Source organism: Lemur catta, chromosome 19 (genome assembly GCF_020740605.2).
Source record: "Lemur catta isolate mLemCat1 chromosome 19, mLemCat1.pri, whole genome shotgun sequence".
NCBI classification, from domain to species: Eukaryota; Metazoa; Chordata; class Mammalia; order Primates; family Lemuridae; genus Lemur; species Lemur catta.
This window is the reverse complement of record NC_059146.1, coordinates 2,555,212-2,578,061: the sequence shown is the minus strand read 5'-3', so window position 1 is coordinate 2,578,061 and position 22,850 is coordinate 2,555,212. Positions and strand designations below refer to the sequence as shown.

The 22,850-nt window shown below is 37.1% G+C and overlaps 1 protein-coding gene across 2 annotated transcripts in view; it reads left to right on the top strand.

Annotated features, from left to right (window-relative positions):
• Positions 1 to 22,850, top strand: part of GABRA2 (gamma-aminobutyric acid type A receptor subunit alpha2) — a 113,549-nt gene that overhangs the window by 1,393 nt on the left and 89,306 nt on the right. For both annotated transcript variants that reach the window (XM_045533071.1, XM_045533072.1), the window contains exon 2: positions 1,201 to 1,316. In XM_045533071.1, the coding sequence (XP_045389027.1) occupies positions 1,201 to 1,316 (116 nt within the window). The remainder of the gene's footprint in view (positions 1 to 1,200; positions 1,317 to 22,850) is intronic.

Below are 22,850 nucleotides of genomic sequence, written 5' to 3'. Positions count from 1 at the left end.
GGACACTGTCAATTATATTTTGTACAATGCATCTTGATCAGAATGTAATTATATATAATCTTTGATTTTAAAGGAGTCAACAATCCATGATCAGTTAATAACCATTGAAAATTCTCAGTCCTTAACCGTATTTCTCTCTACTAGTTTTCTGTTCTATGTTTGACCAGTAATGCGTGTGCCAGTATTTTATTCTATTATATAAATGATTCTTTTTTGGGGCCAGTAATTTAAATCTCTGAATCATTCTGAGAAAAAAAAAATGGCAGTGAAAAGGGACATTCTGTTTTATACATTCAGTTGCTTCTGCACCAAATTGCTGGATGTCACAAAATCAGGTGTCTGGCTTTATGATGGAGAAATAATGGAGAAAAATCACAGTTTCTAAACCTTTTCTGATAATATTTTAAGACCATTTGTTCTTCCTACAAATTTATCACCAAAAGAGAGCAACTGGGCATTGTGGTCTTGATTTCACCCCTTCTTGTTCCTGAGAGCAGCCAGGAGGAACTAGCTCGCTGAGGCTCTCTGCAGCTGTGTGGCTGACGCTTTGAGAGCCCCCCTCCACCTCCCGGCTACAGTGGAGCCTGGCCCGCAGCCAGCGGTGTTTCCCTGATGTCTATATTGCACTTGGCCGTTGGGTGGAGGTATACCCAAAGTAAGGAGACGATCCTGGTTTAAAAGAGAAAAAGACAAAGAGAAAAAGAAGCACGTTTATGAGGGAGATAGAAAAATTCTGTCCCTCCAAGGGGGCAATTTATTTTCCAATTAATATTCAAACCACTGAAGAGTTATTTCAGGAGTCCATTTGATTATTGCACCTTTCTAACTGCAGAATAGCATTACTAATAGTGTCTGCATGTGATAATCTACAATCATATTATAAGGAATGAATTTTAGAAAAAAAAATGAATAGTCCACATAGAATGCTAAGTGGTAGAACTCTCAAATAATTTTAACGTCAAACTTCTGATAATCTACTATTTAGTGTCTGTTTTTGACAACATATTTACCTTCTCTGTAGACATACTGATATTTATAAAAGTGAAAAAAGGAGGAAAATGGGTGACACTAATATCTTATGGAGTCTTAAAATTCAAATTAAGGAAGGAGAGCATGTTGGCATTTGCAAAACACACATATGTGTGTATATATATATATATATATATATATATATATCAGCTTGTAAAATTATCTGTTTAGGTTGGTGCTGGCTAACATCCAAGAAGATGAAGCTAAAAATAACATTACCATCTTTACGAGAATTCTAGACAGACTTCTGGATGGTTATGATAATCGGCTTAGACCAGGACTGGGAGGTAAAAATAGTTGTCCTTTTTTTAAACTCTCACAAAATAATGCCTTTAAAAGTTAAGAGTAATATTCCTATTTTAATATATTTTATATATGAATGCATCAATATGTGTTCAAAATCATAGATAATGGAGAGCAAGATATATGAAATAAACGTTATCTGTGATTCCTTTTATATACACATAATGTATTTAAGATATCTTTCATAGAATGTCTAAAGTTATATGGAGCCCACACTTCCTGCATGTATAGTTTTTAAATTACTTTATTTCTATTGGCTAAGTTTTTCAAACTTAGAGTATGTTAAAGTCTAACATTACTGAGCAGATATGCTTGTCTAGTATCTTTGCTTTCTTTAATCATGCTTTCACACAAGTCTATGCAGAAATAAGGAACATAAAAATATAAAAGAATATCTGGGTTTCAATTTAACATATACTTTTTAGGATTCTATGATGATATTTCTTTACACATGTATATGGTATTTCTAAAGTAAAGCACAGGTTTGACATTTCTTGAAACTTTCAAAGATGTTTGAGATATACTTTAGGTATAGGCCTAAATTATTAGATTATGCCATAGTTCGATTTCAAATTTAAACATTAATTTTCAGCTCAGAGAAATAAATCTATTTTTATCCAGAAAGGTAAAAGAAATTAGGCTGGGCTAATAGGTTACATTTTAATTATCACATTTATCACATGTATGTTTCATAATTGTCAAGATGTTTATTTTCACAAATAATGCAATATTAAGACATTACTTGAACATTTGATAATAATGAAATATATATATATCTATAGTTAGCCTGGTTATTGCAATAGTAAGTTGCTTGAAAAGATTTGTATTGACTAAATGCCTGAATATTTATGCAAATAATTCCTTTGAAAAATATAGGTGGTTGTCACTTTCATATACATCTTTGGCAGTTGTATGGTTTGGATTGTCCAGGAGTAAGAAAGAGTCAGAAGAGACCCAACGTGTTAAATTATATGCCATTTATTTGCTATTAGTTTGACTTGAATCCCTGGGTGGTACCTTGCATTGTAAGAGAGAACTCCCAGGGAGGAAACATGTTTACAAATATGATACACTGTATTCCTAAGAGACAATTCAATTAATATACTCTTAGTAATATACAAAAAGAAAAAGGAAAGGATATCTCCTTAGTAATTATGTCTAATGAGCATGAATATGAGGAATGATTGTCCATGTTCGTATATGTGGTGATAAACTATTACCAAACTAGTGTAAGAAAAGTAAAAGTAGCATAAGGCTGCCGTAATTCATGACAGTGGTTTAAGAGGTAGATTGCACCAAGGCAGATCCTTTCTCTAAGCCATAGATTTTATTATTTTAAATAAATCATATGCTGTCAAAAACAATCTTAAAATATTCAAGCTAGACTGTGGACTTTCTCCCTTTGAGTTTATAGGAGGAATATTTACCCTCTGGGTGTATGATTGGGTAGTAGGAACTACTTGTTTTAGGACTTAAGTCCTAAAACTTAAGTCCTAAAGGTATGGCCATTGACCTCTTCATATTTCTTTTTAGTATCTCTTACGTTTTTCTTTCCATTGCCCACACTTAAGTAGAGATTCTCTTTACCTTGTTATTTGGGCTAATGCGATATACTAAGTGGCCTTTCTTGCCTTATTGTCTTCCCCAATCCTCTGATATTGAACGTGTGCTAATATCTCCCGGTCAGATTAGTCGTCTTTTAGTCTTATACTCCTTTTCGTGTACCACTCTTTCCTCTTGCTCTAATACTTCGGTGGCTCTCCACTGCCTTTGGTGGGTGGTGCTGAGGAATAGTGGAAGGAACGTGGGTTTTGGAGGCAGACAGACCTAAACCAGAGCTCTGCTCCATCCACACACACAAAGCTGTGCCTGGGCAAGATAATTGAAAATGGTTACAGTGTATCTACCTTTCCACCTCACAGTGTTGTTACAAGGATTACACAAAGAAAAAGTGTACACAAAGCGTGTGCTACATACTAGCAGTTCAACAAATATCAATTTCTTCACTTCTCCCTTTGATTCCTAACACTCTGATTCTCTGGCTTCATTGACTCCTTTACCTCACCTCCCATTCATCCTGCACTTCAAATGCATCTATTCATTTTCTCTTGTGAATTCATTTCCATCTGCTCCCTTGGCCTTTGGCTATATGGTATCCTCTGCCTGGAATGGTTTTTTCCTTGTCCTCTCTGCTGATCTAAACCCTACATTTCCTGTAAGAATCATCTTAACACTAGCCCTCTTTAGTAAAGATCTTTCTAAACTGAATTGATTCAATTTGCTCTATGTAGAATTGTTGTTGTTGTTGTTGTTGGAAGTTGTTGGCTCTGTATCTCCTTTGGTATGTATTATATGCTATCTTGTATTATCTGTGACATTTTTATGTGTCTCTTGTTACCTTAATAAGATTGTAAGCTCACTGAGGCGCAAGATATTGTATCATAAATCCTCTGTTCTTTCAGCTACTATTGATTTGCATGTTGTGGCCATCAATAAATGTTGATGCTTGATTAACTTTTCTGTGAGCAGTTAATCATCTGGAAAATGGGACTACTCACATCTGGCTGACCTTTTAGTTAGGAATGTTGAGGTGACATGTTGAATGTTCTGCTGCGGGAGGGCAAGGTGGCTTAGTGAAGAGAACCGAGCTTTGGACTGTGAAGATGCAGGTAAAATCCCAGCTCTGATACTTGGCAGTTGTGCATGACCTTCAATACTTAGCCTCTCTGGATCCATCCTTGGCATCTACAGAATGGGATTTCTAAGACCATTCTTAGAGTTTTTGCTGAATATTAAATATAATATATACAATGAATTTAGCACAGTGACTGGTGTTTAATAGACAGCTAATAAATGACAATAACTAAAGACTTTGAATAACTTTCTGAATGTACTGTTGCGAATTTACATTATTACTGTGATTACTTCTGCATTCGGAATTCTCAGCTTGAGTGTGCATGTGTCGTTTCAAGGAGGAAGTTCAGGGAAATGACCTGTACCATTATGTCCCAGTAACTAATAATAAGGGAGAATGCGTTTGATTCAATTTTAATGTATCAAACTGAACGTCTCTATTGATAGATAATCTGGTTATTTAATCTCAATTATTATTCTTTCTCTAGATAACTTTTATATAAATGAGTATTTAGGAAAGAGGCACCAGTTTTGAGCTGTGAGTTAGAAAGAATGTTGTTTTTTTTTCCACCTGGCTCTACTACTCACTAGGTCTTACTCTAGACAGGTTACTTAGACATTCTGAGCCTTGATATTTTCTTTGGGAAAATGGGAGTAATAGTATTTTATTCTGAGAGAAGGAGAGTCTAGTATGAGTCATGTGTATGGCAAAGATTATATAATATATTGAGTAATAAAATTTTAAGGTATTTAATGGATTAATAATAGATCCCTTTAAAAATTTAAGTCAGATTATGCCCCTCAACTGTTCAAAGCCCTGCATCGGCGCTGCCTTCATTTATAATAAAAGCTGGATTTCTTGTGGCCTCTGAGGCCTGCAGGGGCTGCCTGTCTGTCCTTTCTTTGGCCTCACCTCGCATGACTGTCCTTGCTAACACTGCTTCAGTCACTGGCTTCTTTGCTGTTCTTTGAGCACCAGGAAGCTCTGCGGGGCCTTTTTTCCTGGCTGTTCCCTCTTTCCTAGGATTTCCATTGATCTCACCTTCTCGATGAGACCCACCTTGACCAACCTAATAAATACTCCAACCTGTCTGTGCCGCCGGCAATCCTGATGCCCTTTCCTCAACTTCGTTTTTTTCTTCAGCACTCATTTTTAATATACAAGTTTATTTAGTTAGTTAGTTAGTTGACAAGATTGTTTATTTAGTTAGTTTTAGTTAGTTGTTACCATCATGTCCATTGCTTATTTTTGTCTCTTTTGCTAGCATGTAGGCTCTGTGAGGTCAGGCAGCTTTGTCTGTCTTGTTCCTTGGTTCGCTGCTATCGATGGTTAGCATCTACAACAGTGCCCCGAGTGTAGTAAGCACTCCTCTGAATATCTCTTCAGTAAATTTCAATTTTATTAATATTAATTCCACTTAAAAATTTTTTAGTGTGCTTTCATGAACAGAATCAGCTATAGAACTTACCCTATCTTTAAAATCAGTGAAACAATTAATTACCACACTGGCCTCTCACTATTGACAACAGCATATTTTGGGTTGACTACAGCATATTTTGAATTGAAGCAATTACACCAATTACTCAAGCTCCTGACTTAACCTTACCTGTGATTCTTCCACGAGCTAACTCTGTGTGGTTTGGGGGGGAGGGGTGTGATTCATTTGTCCCAGCTGTGACTAATTTACTCATTTGTGAAATAAGAGGAGGTATTCTGCTTATTTATATCTCTCTGGGATATTTTGTGTTTAAAATCTCAAGAAAGCATAGTATGATATATGTTTGATAGGTGTTAGTACTGTTAGGAATAGCGAAGGAGAGTTCTTCAAGAATGTTATCTTAGGAAGTAATATTCTCTGAAAACAAGTCAAGAAAATATTGCAGGGCTTATGCATTTGGTATTCTTACTCCACTGTGGGCATGGAAACTAGAGATGGGATTACCTCAAAATCTTATCTGCTTAGGACCGTGCATTCAGTTTATCTAGAACTAATAACTGAATGACGTTTTCCTCTTGTCTTCATTTTAATCATTGAAGCTAACAACTTGGGGTGCCACCCATGGGTTTTTACATTTAACAAGAGGTATTCAAAATTTTAAACGAATAAAAGGGGCAACATTTGTTTTTTGGGCAAATTTTGTAAGGTCATTGGAAAAATGAATGTGTAGACAGGACTCATATATTTATGACAGCTAACATCCACAGTGCTCAACAGTGACAACTATTAGAAATGACAAGTCTTGGAACCTAAATTATAATTCAGTCTGGAAAGCTTAGGTTGAGTACCATGTTTAAGTGCATTTTGAAAACCTGTTTCAAGGAGATTGTTTAGAAAGAATCTGTGCCCCTTCCCCACCTGGTACTCTTATTCTATGCTCTGAAAACTTGAAGAAACTTTATGTTAAAGCCATGAAAAAAATATAGTCTGATCATAGACTTAGGGTCTGGGGATCAGTTTCCTTCACTCTTGGATATTTATCTTTAGGCTGTAGAGAGATGTATGATAACATGTTTCCATGGATTTTATTACTTTCAAATTTATAAAAATGAAATATAGGCTATTCAGTTGGCAGGAATTAATACAGAAAAATCTGATCTTTCTGAGAATCTCAGAGCGAGTCTGACTTCAAAAGAGTATTGTATTACTTCATAAAGTAATGGTTAGGATCAGTGCCTGCTTTGGATGTTGAATTCTGTTGCCATTGTATATTAACTACATTACTTTTAGCGTGTTACTCAACCTCATCTTGCTTTGGTTTCCTTGTTTGTGAAATGGTGATAAAAGCATGTGACTTACTGGTTTGGTAGGGGTTCATTTCATCTTATTTTTTACATCTAAATCCTTTGGGCAGTATCTGGCAAAAAGTAAGAACTTAATACATGTAGCTATTATTATTATTATTGTTGGTCCTAATGCTACTTCTATTACAAATGCAGTAGAAGATTATCACCTAATGTTATCCTGAATTTATAAAAGCTTTGACTTCTAAAAAGTGATAAATTTAGACCGCACATCATACACTTTTATAGGAAGGAGATATTTGTGTATTTCTTATGTATTCAGTCTCATTTTGTGGGCACGCTTTTGTATATGTATGAAATTTCTGAAAACAATCAATAACAAAAGAAAAATGGCATATTTATGGCCCTTCATAATTGTTCTCGTGACATATAACAATTTGGCATCAATTCATGATAATGAATTTACCTACAGGAGCAAAGTTATACTGACAGAATATCAGCTCACCGTATGACATAGGTGATGATTTTAGGGACATAAAATTGAAACCATGTCCATCAATCTAACTTGGAGTTTTTGGGTCTCGCAACTATAGATTATATGCCTGATAGCATCATACTTAGCTTTAAGGCAAGGTGGGTGGTGGAGACACCAAGAGGGAGAGAACATACTAAGAAAATTTGAGATCTCGGTCTATAGAAATGAGGAGGCAAGGGGAAGATAGAGGAGAGGTAGGGTACAAGATGAGTAGAAAGGAAGAGATTGAGCTGAGCTGTTACGTAGTAATTCTAGTCTCAGATGGAGGCAGGGTCAACTCCAGATCTTGGAACCTCTGTGTCTTGAGGAGCTGTGATGTTTTCCAGCCTCCTCCTCGTTCCAGTAGCTGCAGCTGGGGCTGATAGTCCCACAGAGGCATGAGACAGCTGAGAATCTAGTCCCTCTTCCCTTCTGATTTGGACTCCTGGGGTCTCCTGAAGTTCTCCGAATAGGATGAACAGGATAACCTTCAGAATAAGCCTTCAGCATAAGAAGATTCCAGAGCCTTTTTCATGCTCTGCACCCAGATCTGCCCACTTGAGTCTGCCTAAAGGTCATGCAGAACACTGCATTTGATAATTTCATGAGTGAGAAAATGGAAATAAATTGGGATGATTTCACACAGGTGTGTGACTAGCTTTTGATAAACGTGTAAATGACATATTAAGTCATTTTGTCATTTCATATTTATTTAAAATTATTTTGTGGGAGGCATGAAACAGAGAAAGCAGAAGGGTACTGGCTACCTGAAGTGGCATGCCAGCAGGGAGGCTGGAGACCGTGGGCACAGCTGGCAAAGTCAGTTTCTTTCATTTTTGTCCGGGATCCATCCTCCTCCTCTTTGTCTGCCGTGGAAGTGGTGTGCTGATGGATTCATCACAGCGTGTGCGAGGTTCAAGTAGCAACATGGTCATGCACTGTGCAGTTTTTCAGATTCTTTTTGATATTTCGAGGCATGACTAACACGCATCTTGGTGTTTGTGCACAGTAATGCTGTGTGCTGCCCTCCTGGTTGCAGACTGGTACTGAGGCTTCTTCAGAAACGGTGAGAGTGAGATAGTTTCAGAGAACTTTTTCTGAGTTTGTCGTTTTAACTAGACATGTAGCTTGTGAGTATTTTACAGGGAAGGCAGACTGAATATACGACAGCGCCAGGATGCATAGTGGCACTTTCTCCGCATAATGAAAGTGTCAGTCAAAATTCAAGGTAACGTCATCAAAGTGCATGACCCAGAAACTACTGCTTATATTTTAATGAACTCACACTAGGGATTTGTTTTAACCTTAAAACATTTGTGGTTAACAATAGTTTGTTCTTTCAACAACTGCTGTTAAAAAGGTGTTGTCCGCAGTCATTAGTTTGAGGGATTGTTATTTTGGTTCTTTCAGGCACGAGCATTGCCTCACTCACTGTCTTTTTTTTATTCATTCCCCCTCTAGCACTTCAGCTCAGGTGCAATGTTTTTCTTTTTTTCCCCGCTTAATACACACAGTGGATAAAATGGGCCATAGGCATGACTAATCCATTCGTTGCAGTGTAATTTTTTTTATTGCAACAGCTCAATCATAGTGTAGAAATCTATATTGGTAGTGAAGATGGTGAAAGATTGGCCAACCAGCAGTTCATTACTTTTCAATGTGTTAACACGGAAATAGTCAAATGAAATTATTCTAGTATTTTGTCCCCTAACGCATGTGTATCAAAGGCATGTGATGTGCCAGAGATCGGCAGCATATAAAGACGTACATGGTGTGGTGTTGCTCCTCCAGGGGTGAAGTTCCTTGGGGACAGATAAGACATGTCCATTATCATTCTCAAAATAACTTGAAACAGTACAACACATGTTCCATTATAAGAACCTGCCACTGAAATTTAGAAAAGTAAGAAATCACTTAACTTGGACCATATAACTGGAATTAGGCAAGTTCTGTAGCTATAAGTAGAGTTCATTCATTTCTTAACCAAGGGCTGAAGATTTGCCAAGTGCTATTTTAAATGCTGAAAACACTATGAAGAACAAGACCCAGTCTTTGCATAAATTCACATCACACCGTATTTTGGCTCTTTCTGACTTTTGTGTGTTCTAGACATTGGTTTCTTCTTTCCCTCCTTAATTAAGAATTCTGTATAATCACTCTAGGTTTTTTTTTTAATTGAACTGTAAGTCTTTTCTCATAAAGAGAAGAGTGATTTCTGGTTTATTTACTGTCAGGCTGAAAATTATGATACCTACAGAAGAGTTTAGAACCAGGGAGCGTGTCTTTCTGTGTCTGCAGCAGGAGTGTCAAGGGCATTTATGGTAAGAGTGGCTTTCCAAGGTACCAAGATAGGACTCATTCCAGTGGAAACTTCTGTATGCTCCTCAGATATCTTCTTAAGGAAAGCTTATTTTCTACCTTACCTTAATTTGTTTTGAGCAAAAGATGAATGAAAAAATAAGTAGACATCCACTGCAAAACAAAAAAATAAACTTTATGAAGAGTAATATGATGAATATCAAGTTTCTTTTGAATTTTCAATGATGAATACAACATGGAATTCTGAAAATTCTTGTTTTTCTTGTTTTTAACTTGAAAAGCCCTCATCCCGTGAGGTACAGATCTTATCATTTACAAATAAGGTATGATAAGAATAAAACTAATATTTAAACAGAAAAAAACTTCACATAGAAGCTTATCAAATTAGGGATATCAATTTATCATAAGATACAGACCGATTCAAATTCTCCATTGGCTCTTACATTTTAAGTAACATTAGGTGGTAGTTTTGATATCTCTCTGTGTTTTTATTGCACATTTTAAAGGGATGATCTTAATTTAATATATTAGTTAAATTTATTACATCTTCTTTATATTTCCTCTTATTTCAATATTAAAACATGTTAAAAACAAAAAAAATGGGCTCACATTAGATTAAAAAAAAATAGTACTCTGTTATAGGAGCATCTTTTAAATAAATACCTTTATTAACATTCAGATTCTTGGCAACTTATTTGGCGAGTGAATGCAAAATGTTCCAGGAACGTGTGGTGCCATTTTTCCTGTGTAGAAGTATTTCAGTATTCTCACAGGATATGTTTAGTTATGGTATTATTACTTTGATTTAATAGTTAATAAAAACATGTAAGGTTTTCCTTCTTCTGATATATATAGATTGCTAGTATCCATAGAAAAATATGTCAAAAATAAGGTAATGCTGTTTTCAACTATATTGTGGAGATGGTTGACAAAGTGTAATAACTTTATGAATATTTCAGTAATATGGTACAATGAGTGAATGAGTGGTACAATTGGATTTTGTCGATGAGTAGAGGCATAGTGTTACATCTCAAGGTTAAAGAAGGTTGAAGAAGGGATAAAAATTATAAATTTCTCCTAATAGCATTCCAGAACCCATTATTTAGGTTCTATTTCATAGGGAGACCTACAGTATTTTAGTAAGTATTGGGAAGGCATTTGGCTTCCATTAAGAAGGTAAAAGGATCAGCTGCTTTTAGAATGATGTGCATTAAGGGCTTGCCAAGGGAAGCTTCTGGAAAGAAATGAAAGGTTTCCTGTTCACTGTTAGTTACTTATGAGAAGATTTTGGAATCTGAAGCAATAGATGCTAAGTTACTAAGAGTTTTTGGTCGGAGAATCCACATTTGTTTCAGAATTTTTTAAAGGTTGTTACGATAGAATTAAGCAAGTTAGCCATAGTCAGAGAATTGGGAACAAACTCTTTGTTGTTACCATGATTATATAAACTGTTCAAATTTTCAATAAAAAAAAATAATAGGCTAAAAATGCCAGTCAGGTTTACAAGGAAGATTAAACTTTGGATACCACAAGAGAGGAAGTCTTAATTAAAAGAAAATGGAATTGCAAGGCTGGTGTTCAGGTCAGGTAGGGGGGAATATGGGAGGATAGATTTAATTAGTTATCTAGGACATGTAAGGGTAATCATTGAAGCAAAAAATGGGAAACTGATGATTGTGCTTGGTGGAATTGCAGAGGAATTGTCCAAGAGATAATAGAGTAAGAGAAACCTCAGAATCTTAAGAGACTAAACAGGGTGCATTTATGTGGTGATAATATAGAAAAATGGATGTGAAGGTAAAGCACTTTTAAGGGAGCAGTCTTTAGAGCAATACTAAGAGAACAGTGAAGTCCCTTGATAACTGAACATGAAAAATGAATATTCTTTTTTCATTTGAGTAGCTTTTGACTTAGTGATTAAAGAATTACAGGATCAAAGATAAACAATAAGAAAACCACACATAGGAGCGTATTATTAGTAACACATAAAAGTATGTCACCATTTAAAATAGATTAAAAATAAAAAAATTGACTTGATATTCTTAAAACACATCCATTAGATTAGAGTAACAATGTTTGAATTCTTAAAAGACAGGATGAAGCGATGTAGTAGCGAGGAGAATATTGCAGTGGCAGGAGGATTCTTTTCAACTTTCATTCCCTCAAGCTTCCCTGGTAATCTGAAGGGCTCTCGGAGGTATTTTTGGCTGCTGCCACACTGACGGTATGATTCATAGCTTTAGCAGGGAGGGTCATTTAGGATTTACATTATTATCTGTGAAATTCAGGGATGATGAAGATTCCCCTGGGATCCAACTGCTGACTCGGGATGGAGACATTCACATTTATGCGCTCGTTACCCTGATGTTGCCCGCCTTTGCCGTTCTCCTTCGGTTGCCACCACACCCAAGCTGGGTTTTGTCATTTGGGGTGACAGCTTCTAATAGAGGCATCTCACTCTCAGACATCTGACTGCCACCAGTTGCAGGGGGCAGCTGCAGTTTCTGCCTCTGTTGCCACTGCCTTGGAACAGCTGGGATGTTAAGCAGAATCTATCAGCAGATGAGGAAGTCGGCAGGTGCGTGCTTAAGTGAGTGGATGTGAAAGTTAGTGGGGCGGAAAGCAGATGTCTTTTCATCAGGGCCCTTCCCTTTAGGGAACTGTTTTGTGGTCGGTCATCTCTGTAATTTTCCCCACCTGCTTGGAGAGGGTGGTTTGACACTTCACACACTTTTGTCTGAAGACATTAGAAGAGGATATAATAATCTCAAGTGGCTTTTTACAATGCAAATTTAATGCCAGTTGGAAACCAAAGAAACTTTACTCCCTAGCACTGGAATCAAATAATCAAATTATAGGTAAGGGAAGAATATCATGGTAGGCTTCATCAGTTAGTGATGTGTTTGCCTGAAAATTACAGAAAAATTCATCTACAGTGACTTCAATGGGGGTCAGTTTTTCTCACATACAAGAAGTCTAGAGGTAGGTGGGTCCTAGCACTGGCTAAGTCCTTAAATGATGGTGTTAAGAACACAGAATCTTTTTATTTTTCATCCTTTTTCTTATTACTTACTTCTAGCTTTATGCTTGTTGCCTTGTGACCCCAAAGTGGCTGCTGTAGCTCCAGCTATCCTATCCATGTGTAAGGCCAGAATAAAGGAAGGGATGGCATCGTCGTTCCTTCCATCAGAAAAATAAGCCTTCTCACACTTGTGGCTGATTGCCACCTTCATCTGACAGCTCTTTCCAGTTAGGAGGGTATCTGGGAAAATGAATGTGCTTTGTGGAGTTGGGCATATTTCTGCCCCAAATAAAATTGGAGATTTATTAAAAAGAAAGAGGATCCATTGCTATCGGCTACTGGCAATATCTGCCTCATCTACTAACTCTCTAATATTAATAGAAAGGTTACTTAATCTCTCTGTCCCTCAGTTTCCTGCTTTACAAAATGTGCATATGAAGCACCTGTATGGTGGTTGATAAAATGTGTATTTTGATTCAATATATCTATGTGGAGCTCTAGGTGATGCGTTTCTACCAAGCCTCCAGGTGATGCCAATGCTGCTGATCCATGGGCCATACTTTAAGTACCAAGGAAGTGATCAGCTAAGGCTACCATGTTGTCCAACCCCAGGAGGCATTCATAAAGAATATAATGGAATTAGGAGAAGAATGCTCACTAAATATTATTATTATGTCAGGTTTTTTTTCTGACACTTAGGAATTGATAATTTCTGTTTCCAAAAGTTGGTAGGGATAAACCTTATTTTTAGCAGAACATAATCTAAGAAAAATTTATTCCTTATGATATGATTTTGCAAAATTATTGGTAAATATTAGATTGGCCGTTAATTTCACTGGATATGATACATAATATTAAATATAGTTTCTCTATGCAGTCATGATTACACTTTAGTTATACGATACTCTGAGTAAAAATATACCTGTCTCTATATATGGGAAAAATTGCAACTGTTCTGTAATAATGCTGTGGTGGGATTTGAACTTTGGTTCATGAGAATGTGTTGGATATTACGGTTAACTAGTTGTGCAAAAAGAAAACCTGACATAAAGACTGTCTAAATTTGTATAAATAATTGATTATAAAAACTAATTTAATTCTGAATATGATATTATGATAAATAAAATTTTACCACACATGAAATTTTAAAGGTAGAAAAATGCCAGAGCTCTCTCTTTAAATTGTTTTGTGGTCCATTTAAGAAGTTCTGAATTTTTTCTTTGGAGAGACAAAAAAAGGATGATTTCCTTTAAAACAATGTTATCCATGGTTTATGTTAGAGTGTCTGATGGAGACTGAATAATAAACTTGAAAGATCTTAAATTGGTAAAGAAATGATGGTGTTTTAATTTTAAAGACTTGCTAAGAGAAGAAAGAGTCTTTCATTTGATCAAAGGAGACTGTGATGTCAAAGCAGCGTACAAGAGTATAAAAAACATTAGTTTATACATGAAAAACCCCTTTCTCTTTGTAAACCCTATATAACTTTGGACGAGCCAATCATTATCTCTGTGCCTCAATTTCCCCAACATGGAGACGAAGGAACTGTACCAATGACCTGCAATGTTACTTCCATCTAAAATTTCTCCTGTATTATTCTTATTTTATTTTATTTTATTTTTTTGTGTGGCTCGTTTCAAAGCAAATAGAGTTAGAAAATAAGGTTCCTGGAACAGAAATCTAAAACCAATTTTTTCTTCATTGTAGAGAAATAGACAGAGTCCAGGGCTGAGTACCAGCCAGCAGAACGAGGCTGCTAAGCCTCTGAAGTCCATCCAGGCTGGAAGAATACAAAGGCTGCTTTGGTTTTCTGACTCCTAGCAATCAGGAGTTTGTACAAAATTAGGTACTTCTATTGAATAAAAATCCCAGTGAAGAGCTTCTCTTCAAGCTGAGTGAGTTTGAATTAGAAAGTGATTGGTACGAGTGAGGTATTGGTAAATGTATCAAATTATATTCCTCAGTGTTGATGTTTCTAAGCCTTGTTCCACATCCTTTATACACAACACGTGAGTGGCAACGTCTCTTCAGAGCTCTTTTTCTCCTCTGCTCTGTTTGACATCATGGATCTACCTCTTCTTGAAACTTCTTTTTCTTGGCCCATTATTGCTCTACACTTCTTCATCAGTTTTTATTCTTTGGTTTCTCTTTGTCTTCTCTCTTCTGAAGTGTGGGTGCACCCCACGTTCCGTAGTTTTACCTGTTATTGCCTTTACTGTCATGACTGTAAAATGGAAAATCCCATTCAACCCCATAACCTCGAATATTAACCTATAGAGAGCTAATTGAAAAATTTTAATCTCTAGTCCTGATGCTGATTTCCGATTGTAATTTGCTTCTTGTTGCCCAGTTCCCTTCTGTGCACCCACTACTTTCAGGATCAAGTTCAGAGCCCTTAAAGTGGCTCATGCAGCCACTGGCCTCTGTCCACTTTTCTAGCTTCCTCTCTCACTGCTTGTCACTATTCTGTACGTGACGGTCCAGATTCACTGACTTCATTTCAGTTTTTATTTTTTAATGTGTCTGGCTTTCTTAGCCTGTGGGCCTTTATACAGGCCATTGCTTCTACTGGGGATGCATTTTCCCTTGTTCAGGTTTTGGTTCATATGTCACAGCCTCTGGAAGCCTTACATGACAACTGTCCCCTCCCATACACAAACTCTGTGGATCAAATCACCCATTAGCATATTTGGTATAACATTAATATACAGTTTTGTAACTCCATTATCCACCTATTGGAATCTAAGATCTTTAAAGATGAAGATTTATGACTCCTCGTCAGTTGCTCTATCCCCAGTACTACGTATGATATTTTTAAGAGATAGATAGTGATCATGATATTTGATGCATAGGTGAATAGACAAGTGATGAACTCTGTCCTCCCATACCCAAATGTCTCAAATTCAACTTCTAGAAACAAAACTCATAATTTTGCCACCAGAACCTGCGTTTCATCCTGTGGTTCTCTTACGTGGTTAATGACATCAGTTTCTGTCAAGGTGCCAGAACTAAAACTCCATCCGAGAATAATATATCAAATTTTCTCTGCTCCTGTCTAGTCTCCAGATTCTAATCTCTGTCCTCTAATCCACAGGTATCTACCTGATGTATCAGCCTGTTCTTGTTTTTAAATCAATAACTGATGCTAAACATTTAGAAATCAAAACCTTTCCAATAAAAATGTGAATTTCCATCTTTTCTTTTAAAAATGGTGCATCTGGTGACCCGAGGCGGAAATTCCCAAGGCTAGAAAGTCACTAAATTGGGAAACGGCTTCCCCTGTCACAGAAGTGTGGCATCTGCACTCAGCTAGAGTTCTCATTTGGCCCATGTCACTCAGTCAAGCTAACAGCCTGACCAGTAAATCTTATGCTCCCCAAAATAAACGTTGGCATGTATCAACCTAGCCTGATCCTATTCCATATTGCCAGATTTCCAACTCTTAATTAGACTTGATTATGTAATTCTTTGGCTCAACATTCTTTCACTAGCTTTCTTTTCTCCTGGTGTCCAGAGGGTTGTCTCCAGTCTGTGTAAATAGCATTCGGGAACCTGAACAAGGACACCCAAACTCAAATGCTTCCCACGGGCAGGAAAAATAAGGGAATGAGTTGAGAGTTACGGAGACTGAAGAACTGGAGGGTGCATTCCTTGCGTGAAGGGGGCTAAGTTTTATATGATTATTGCCACCTACGTATTTAAAATCAGAGTTGCCAGGTATTCCAATTATGTTTCAAAAGTTGTTGGAAATCTCAATTTTTACGGGAAGTTTCTTCCTTTTTAAAGGCCAACCAATTCTAATTCAAATGAGAACTAAGAAAATCTTGTGCTTCCCGAACAAAATATACCTGAACATTAGTTTGCAGCCTCTGGCCCTAACCCAAGGTTTCTCATGAAGGGTATGAAGAAATCCAGTGGAGAGCTCGTTAAATGCAAACTTAACAAATCTTCAAGTACCCATTCAGGTTCGGATTGGTCCCAGAATCTGCATTTCATCCAATGTTCTCGGTTCTGATGCGTAGGGGTCCAGTCGCTAGACTGAGTCATCTGTCTTCAAGATTCTGGTTAAAAATGATGGTTTATTCCTTTCTCTCATAGTTCTTTATTGTACTGTTCTAAGTTAAATGAAAAAAATAAATGTGTATAGCAAGATTGGTTTGTCACCAGATGAGTCCAGTTAGCATTTTCCTCAGTCACCTCAGAGAGGGGCTTTTGTCCCCCAGTGTTCTGAGCTGACACTGTTTTATAAGGTTGGAGATCTGCTTTTGCTGGTAAGTGGATTAGTCAGAATCAATTGGCTAATCCTGTAGTAATCACTGTCCGGTTTAGTTCACTCTCGTTTTCCTTGCTCGTGACCCAGCGCTGCTCACTGAGGTTGGGTGGGGGAGTGAGGGTGGGCTGTCCGGCATGTCATCCTCACGTAGTGTCTCAGGATGACGGACTTCCACCATCTAAAACACTGGGGGCCACTGTGGAGACAGGGGAGACACTTGTGGCCAGGTGCACGCTTTCACCTGAAGCTTCTGCCTTGATGTTACACAATGTCACTTTCGCTCACATTCCATTGTTCAAAGGAAGCCACACAGATATGTTTTAACTTCAAGGGGGCAGGGGCATGGGACCCTACCCAGAAGTAGAAGAATTAGAAATATTTAGGGAGTAGCTTAATGACTTCTACGTTTAGCAGGAAGGACTTATTTCTCAGGGTGTGATTCATCTTCAGTAGTCACTGCTTGGTGACACAGGTCATATCGCGTTTTAAGATATATAATTACACAACTGTGTTTGCTGTGTAACATGCGTAGAGTGTTTGTGATGTTAGTTGTTATGCTTTTTTTCACATAGTTTATCTGGTTTATTTTCAAAATCATCTTTCTCTGCTCCCAGGAATGAAAAGCACAGCCATTTGGGCTGTGAAGACAGGGCCCAATCGCAGGTATTTAAACAGGTAGTCTTTCAGGTATAAGCCTGAAACCTCAAACCTGAAATCTCACATAGCCAGGGAGAGTGGAATTAGCTGGGCAGGGGGCAGAGGTCATGTTGTTCTTGTTTGCTGCTGTGTTCCTTGTTCCTGGCACAGCATCTAGAATTCACTATTTGTCAATTGATTATGTATGTGAATCCAACATCCTTATACAGGCAAATACATAGACACATCTGTGCTTTGGATGGCTTCTTATTTGGGGTTCTCAGATACATTTTTGACATTTATCTTTCTTTAAACTTCAGTGGTTTCAGACTTCTGGCGTTGCTAACAATGAGTCATCCTTCTCAGAAACAATGTTGCATGATAGATGGGTTCAGTTGCCGAGTTGAACCTTAAATTCAGTAGCACAGAAAATTAGAACCACCAGGGTAAGCTTGGATTTAATATAGTTAAGTGGACTAATGCAGAGGCCCTCACGGTTATTGGATTTTGGACCATATGAGCAATGATTACGAGCAAAGGTTCCGTTATTTCAGTTGGCTATAAGGCATGCGGCACTGCCTTCTACCACCAAAATTAAAGCTCTGGAATAGCCACTAGTTGCACGTGATGGAAGGAAAAACAAAAGTCCTAAAATGTATTTCCAAAGCCTGAGTGAGTAGTATAAGCCTAAAATGTTTCTCTGTGTTTAGATGGTCTGTATGAAACTATTATTATACTATTATCATACAGACCATTTAAATTATTTGCTTATCTTGTAGAGGCTATCTAATGAAATGTGATAGGATAATGTGTTACATGCCCTGTATAATTCTGGGGGCGGCAACTGTGATCTCAGTCCCATGATTAGGCTTTGTTATATGGCACAGTCGACTCTGAGAAAGTGAGATTGTCCAGCTGGGCCTGACCGAATCACGTGAGCCCTTTAAATCTGTATCTAGAGGTCAGAGACAGAGAAGTCAGCTAGTTGAAGCACGGGGGAGATTCTTCGTTACTGGAGGTGGGGGCCATGTGACAGGCTCTGGGCATTGAGACTTGACAGCCAGCAAGGAAAGTGGGAACCTTAGTTCTGCTGCTGCAAGGGGCTGGATTGGCCAAAAACCCGAAGGAGCTTGGAAGCTGACTCTTCCCCAAGACTCCAGAAAGCAACACAATACCCAGCCAGTACTTTGGTTTCAGCTTTTTAAGGGGCTACCCTGCTGGACTTCTACCTACAAAACCGTATGCTAAGACATGGATATCGTTTTACATTGCTAAGTTTGTAATAATTTTTTATACAAATATAGAAAACTAATGCAGTTATTCTAATTTTAGAAATACCATTATTTCAATGTTTAAATTTTGCTAGGTACAGCATAGTTTAAACATCACCTCATTTAATTATTTAAACATACTGTAAAATAGGTATTAGGAGAGCCCCATTTAACAGATGAGAAAATTGAAGCACATGCAAGTTAAGTAATGTGCATAGGGTCACAAAATTATTAGTGTATAACTCAGAATTGAATTTAAATTTCTTTGATTGCAAGGCTTGGGGTCTTACATGTTCCTTAGTTACATAGGAACAGGTATTTCGTGAAGATGGTAACATGCTACAGAATAAAATACGACATTGATGTGTGACACTCAACCTACAGAATGTCTTATTTTTGAACCCTCAGTAAAAGATAAAGCAATTTTATTTTATTTTTTTATGGGACAAGATTACTATCTGTTGGTGTTAGAGTTTCAAACTATCATATATGAATGCATTTTCTCTTAAAATTTTTATGAAAAAGTTGAATTATATCCCCCATTTTTTTTGGATGTCGGTTATTTCTCAACGTTGTCATTAATCTGAATAAAATTATACATTCCAAAATAACTAACTTTTAAAGCGCTTTACTGATACATTCATAATGTTTAATTTTCTTTTTATCACCCTAACCTGTATTGAGTAAATGTCTTTTAAAACCCTTTTAAGATGGTTAATGTTCCTGTATCTTTATTAAATATGTTATGAAATAGTCTCAGAATATTAACTTTATAGCTAAAAGGGTAAACTATTACACATTAGAAATTCTATATAATAAAGCCTATTTTTCCTTTAAGCCTTTAATTGCAAAATTATTCTTTGAACTAGTTATAAGTCATTATACATTTTCAAATAGGCCATTATATTGTCATGTATTTTAGTTAGTATTAGTATTTTTCTGCTTCCTTCCTCTCTGATGACCTCTTCTCTTTTTCAATCCATGTAGCTATCTCTTGCTCTCGTTTTCATTCTTAATGGTCTCATCATTTCCTAAGGATTTAGCTGCCCTTCTCTGTACATGACTCCCAGATGTTTTGTTAGCGTGCAGATTGCCTCTGCAGGCATGAGCATCTCCTAGCTCTACCTACTTTCATGCTTACCTAGCAGCTGTCTCCACTAACTCTTGACACGCCTCTGACCACTTATCTTTTTTTCTGGCTAAATGAAATACTTCATTCTCTACCTTCCTTATTCGTCCCTTATCATCTGTCTTATTGATGGCTGCTTTGTGCATTTTTATCAGACACGTGATTTGGGCTATATCTTGTGGGTAGGTGGAAATATAACTTGTTAGACTAGATGAGCTCAGAGAAGAGGAAAAGTCGAGGACGGTACAAAGGATGTTGATGTAGGCAAGTGGGTAGAAATTGTTTACTTTTACTTAAATAGGAAAGATCTGAATTGTGGTTAATATTGTACATGCCTTAGTTTCCTGGGTAGATTATTAGTTTTTGATTGTCCCATCCCCATGGCACTTAGCACAGCATCCCGCATAGAATATCAGTATCACTCTGTAAATGTTTAATAATTGAATAAGCCAGTTTAACTTTATCGTCTTTTGTCTTTTTGCAAACCATTGCTTTATTGCCTGTAAATCTGCTAAGACTTAAGTTTATTTCTTAGTAATGACCAGCAACCATGTGGCAGCTGCTTACAGCCAGTCATTAAAAGTTTAGAGACATAATTCCAAATCTTTTACTTAGTCACTTTCTGTGGTTCTGTTATCATGATTTCATCTGCATATTTTTGAAGCTGGTTCTATTTCCAAATTGCACTTTTCTTTTTCTTCCTTTTTTATTTTTTTAATTTCAGCATATTACAGGGGTAAAATGTTTAGGTTACATATATTGCCTTTGCCCCACCGGAGCCAGAGTTTCAAGTGTGTCCGCCCCCCAGATGGGGCGCACCAGACCCATTAGGTGTGAATATACCCATCCCCTCCTCCCCCCTGCACCTGCCCGACACCCATTCAATGTTATTACTATATGTACACGTTAAGTGTTGATCAGTTAATAGCAATTTGATGGTGAGTACATGTGGTGCTTGTTTTTCCATTATTGTGATATTTCACTTAGTAGAATGGGCTCCAGCTTTATCCAGGATAATACAAGAGGTGGTAGATCACTATTATTTTTTGTGGCTGAGTAGCACTCCATGGTATACATATACTACATTTTATTAATCCACTCATATTGATGGGCACTTGGTTGTTTCCACATCTTTGCAATTGTGAATTGTGCTGCTATAAACATTTGAGTGCAGATGTCTTTTTTATAGAATGTCTTTTATTCATTTGGGTAGATGCCCAGTAATGGGATTGCTGGATCAAACAGTAGTTCTACTTTTAGCTCTTTGAGGTATCCCCGTATTGCTTTCCACAGAGGTTGCACTAGTTTGCAGTCCCACCAGCAGTGTATGAGTGTTCCTATCTCTCCACATCCATGCCAACATTTATTGTTTTGCGACTTCTTGAAAAAGGCCATTCTCACTGGAGTTAAGTGATTTCTCACTGTGGTTTTGATTTGGATTTCCCTGATGATTAGAGATGTTGAGCATTTTTTCATATGCTTGTTGGCCATTAGTCTGTCTTCTTTTGAAAAGTTTCTGTTCATGTCCTTTGCCCACTTTTTGTTAGGGTTGTTTGATTTTTTTCTTGCTGATTTTCCGGATTCTGTATAGATTCTAGTTATCAGCCCTTTATCGGATGTGTAGCATGTGCATATTTTCTCCCATTCTGTAGGTTGTCTGTTTGCTCTCATGATAGTTTGTTTCCTTGGCTGTGCAGAAGCTTTTTAATTTGATCAGGTCCCATTTATTTATTTTTGTTGTTGCTGTGATTGCCTTTGGGGTCTTCTTCATAAATTCTTTGCCTAGACCAACATCTGTAAGAGTTTTTCCAACATTTTGTTCTAGAATTCTTAGAGTTGCATGCCTTAGGTTTAAGTCTGTTGTACACCATGAATTGATTTTTTTGAGAGGTGAAAGGTACAGATCCTGTTTCAGTCTTCTGCATGTGGTTATCCTATTTTCCCAGCACCATTCATTGAATAAGTATTCTTTTCCCCAGTTTTTGTCTGCTTTGTCAAAGATTAGATGGCTATATGAGGATGTTTTTATGTCTGGGTTCTCAGTTCTGTTCCATTGGTCTATGTCTCTGTTCTTGTGCCAATACCACGCTATTATAGTTACTATAGCCTTGTTGTCTAGCTTAAAGTTTGATAAATTGATGCCTCCCAATTTGTTCCTTTTGCTTAGGATTGCTTTTGCTATACAGGGTCTTCTCTGGTTCCATACGAAGTGTGGAATTATTTTTTCTAGATCTGTGAAAAATGATGTTGTTATTTTAATAGGGATAGCATTGAATATGTAGATCACTTTGAGTAGTAGAGACATTTTAACGAGGTTGATTCTGCTGACCCATGAGCATGGTATGGTTTTCCACCTGTTTACATCCTCTGCTATTTCCTTCCTCAGTGGTCTGTAGAGGTCTTTTACTTCCTTAGTTAAATATATTCCTAGGTATTTTATTTTCTTCGTTGCTCTTGTGAAGGATACTGAGTCTCTGATTTGCTTCTCAGTTTGACTGTTGTTGGCATACAGGAATGCTCCTGATTTCTGTACATTGATTTTGTAACCTGAGACTTTGCTGAATTTGTTTATCAATTCCAGTAGTCTCATGGCAGAATCTTTGGGATTTTCTAGATATAAGGTCATATCATCAGCAAAGAGTGATATTTTGACCTCTTATGGCCCCATTTGGATGCCCTTCATTCCCCTCTCTTGTCTAATTGCTCTGGCAAGCACTTCCAGCACTATGTTGAATAGAAGTGGAGACAGTGGGCAGCCTTGTCTGGTTCCTGTTCTAAGTGGGAATGGTTTCAGGTTTTTCCCATTCAGCTTTTCTTGTTGAATGGAATGTAAGTTAACCTCTCTCCTGTAAAACGGTGTTTTAAAATTTATTTTTAGTCTTTGTTTTCTTTTTTCAGCTTGATTGAAGTGTAGTTGATATACAAAAAATGCACATATTTGATGTATAAATTTTTATGAATTTGGTCTTATGCATAT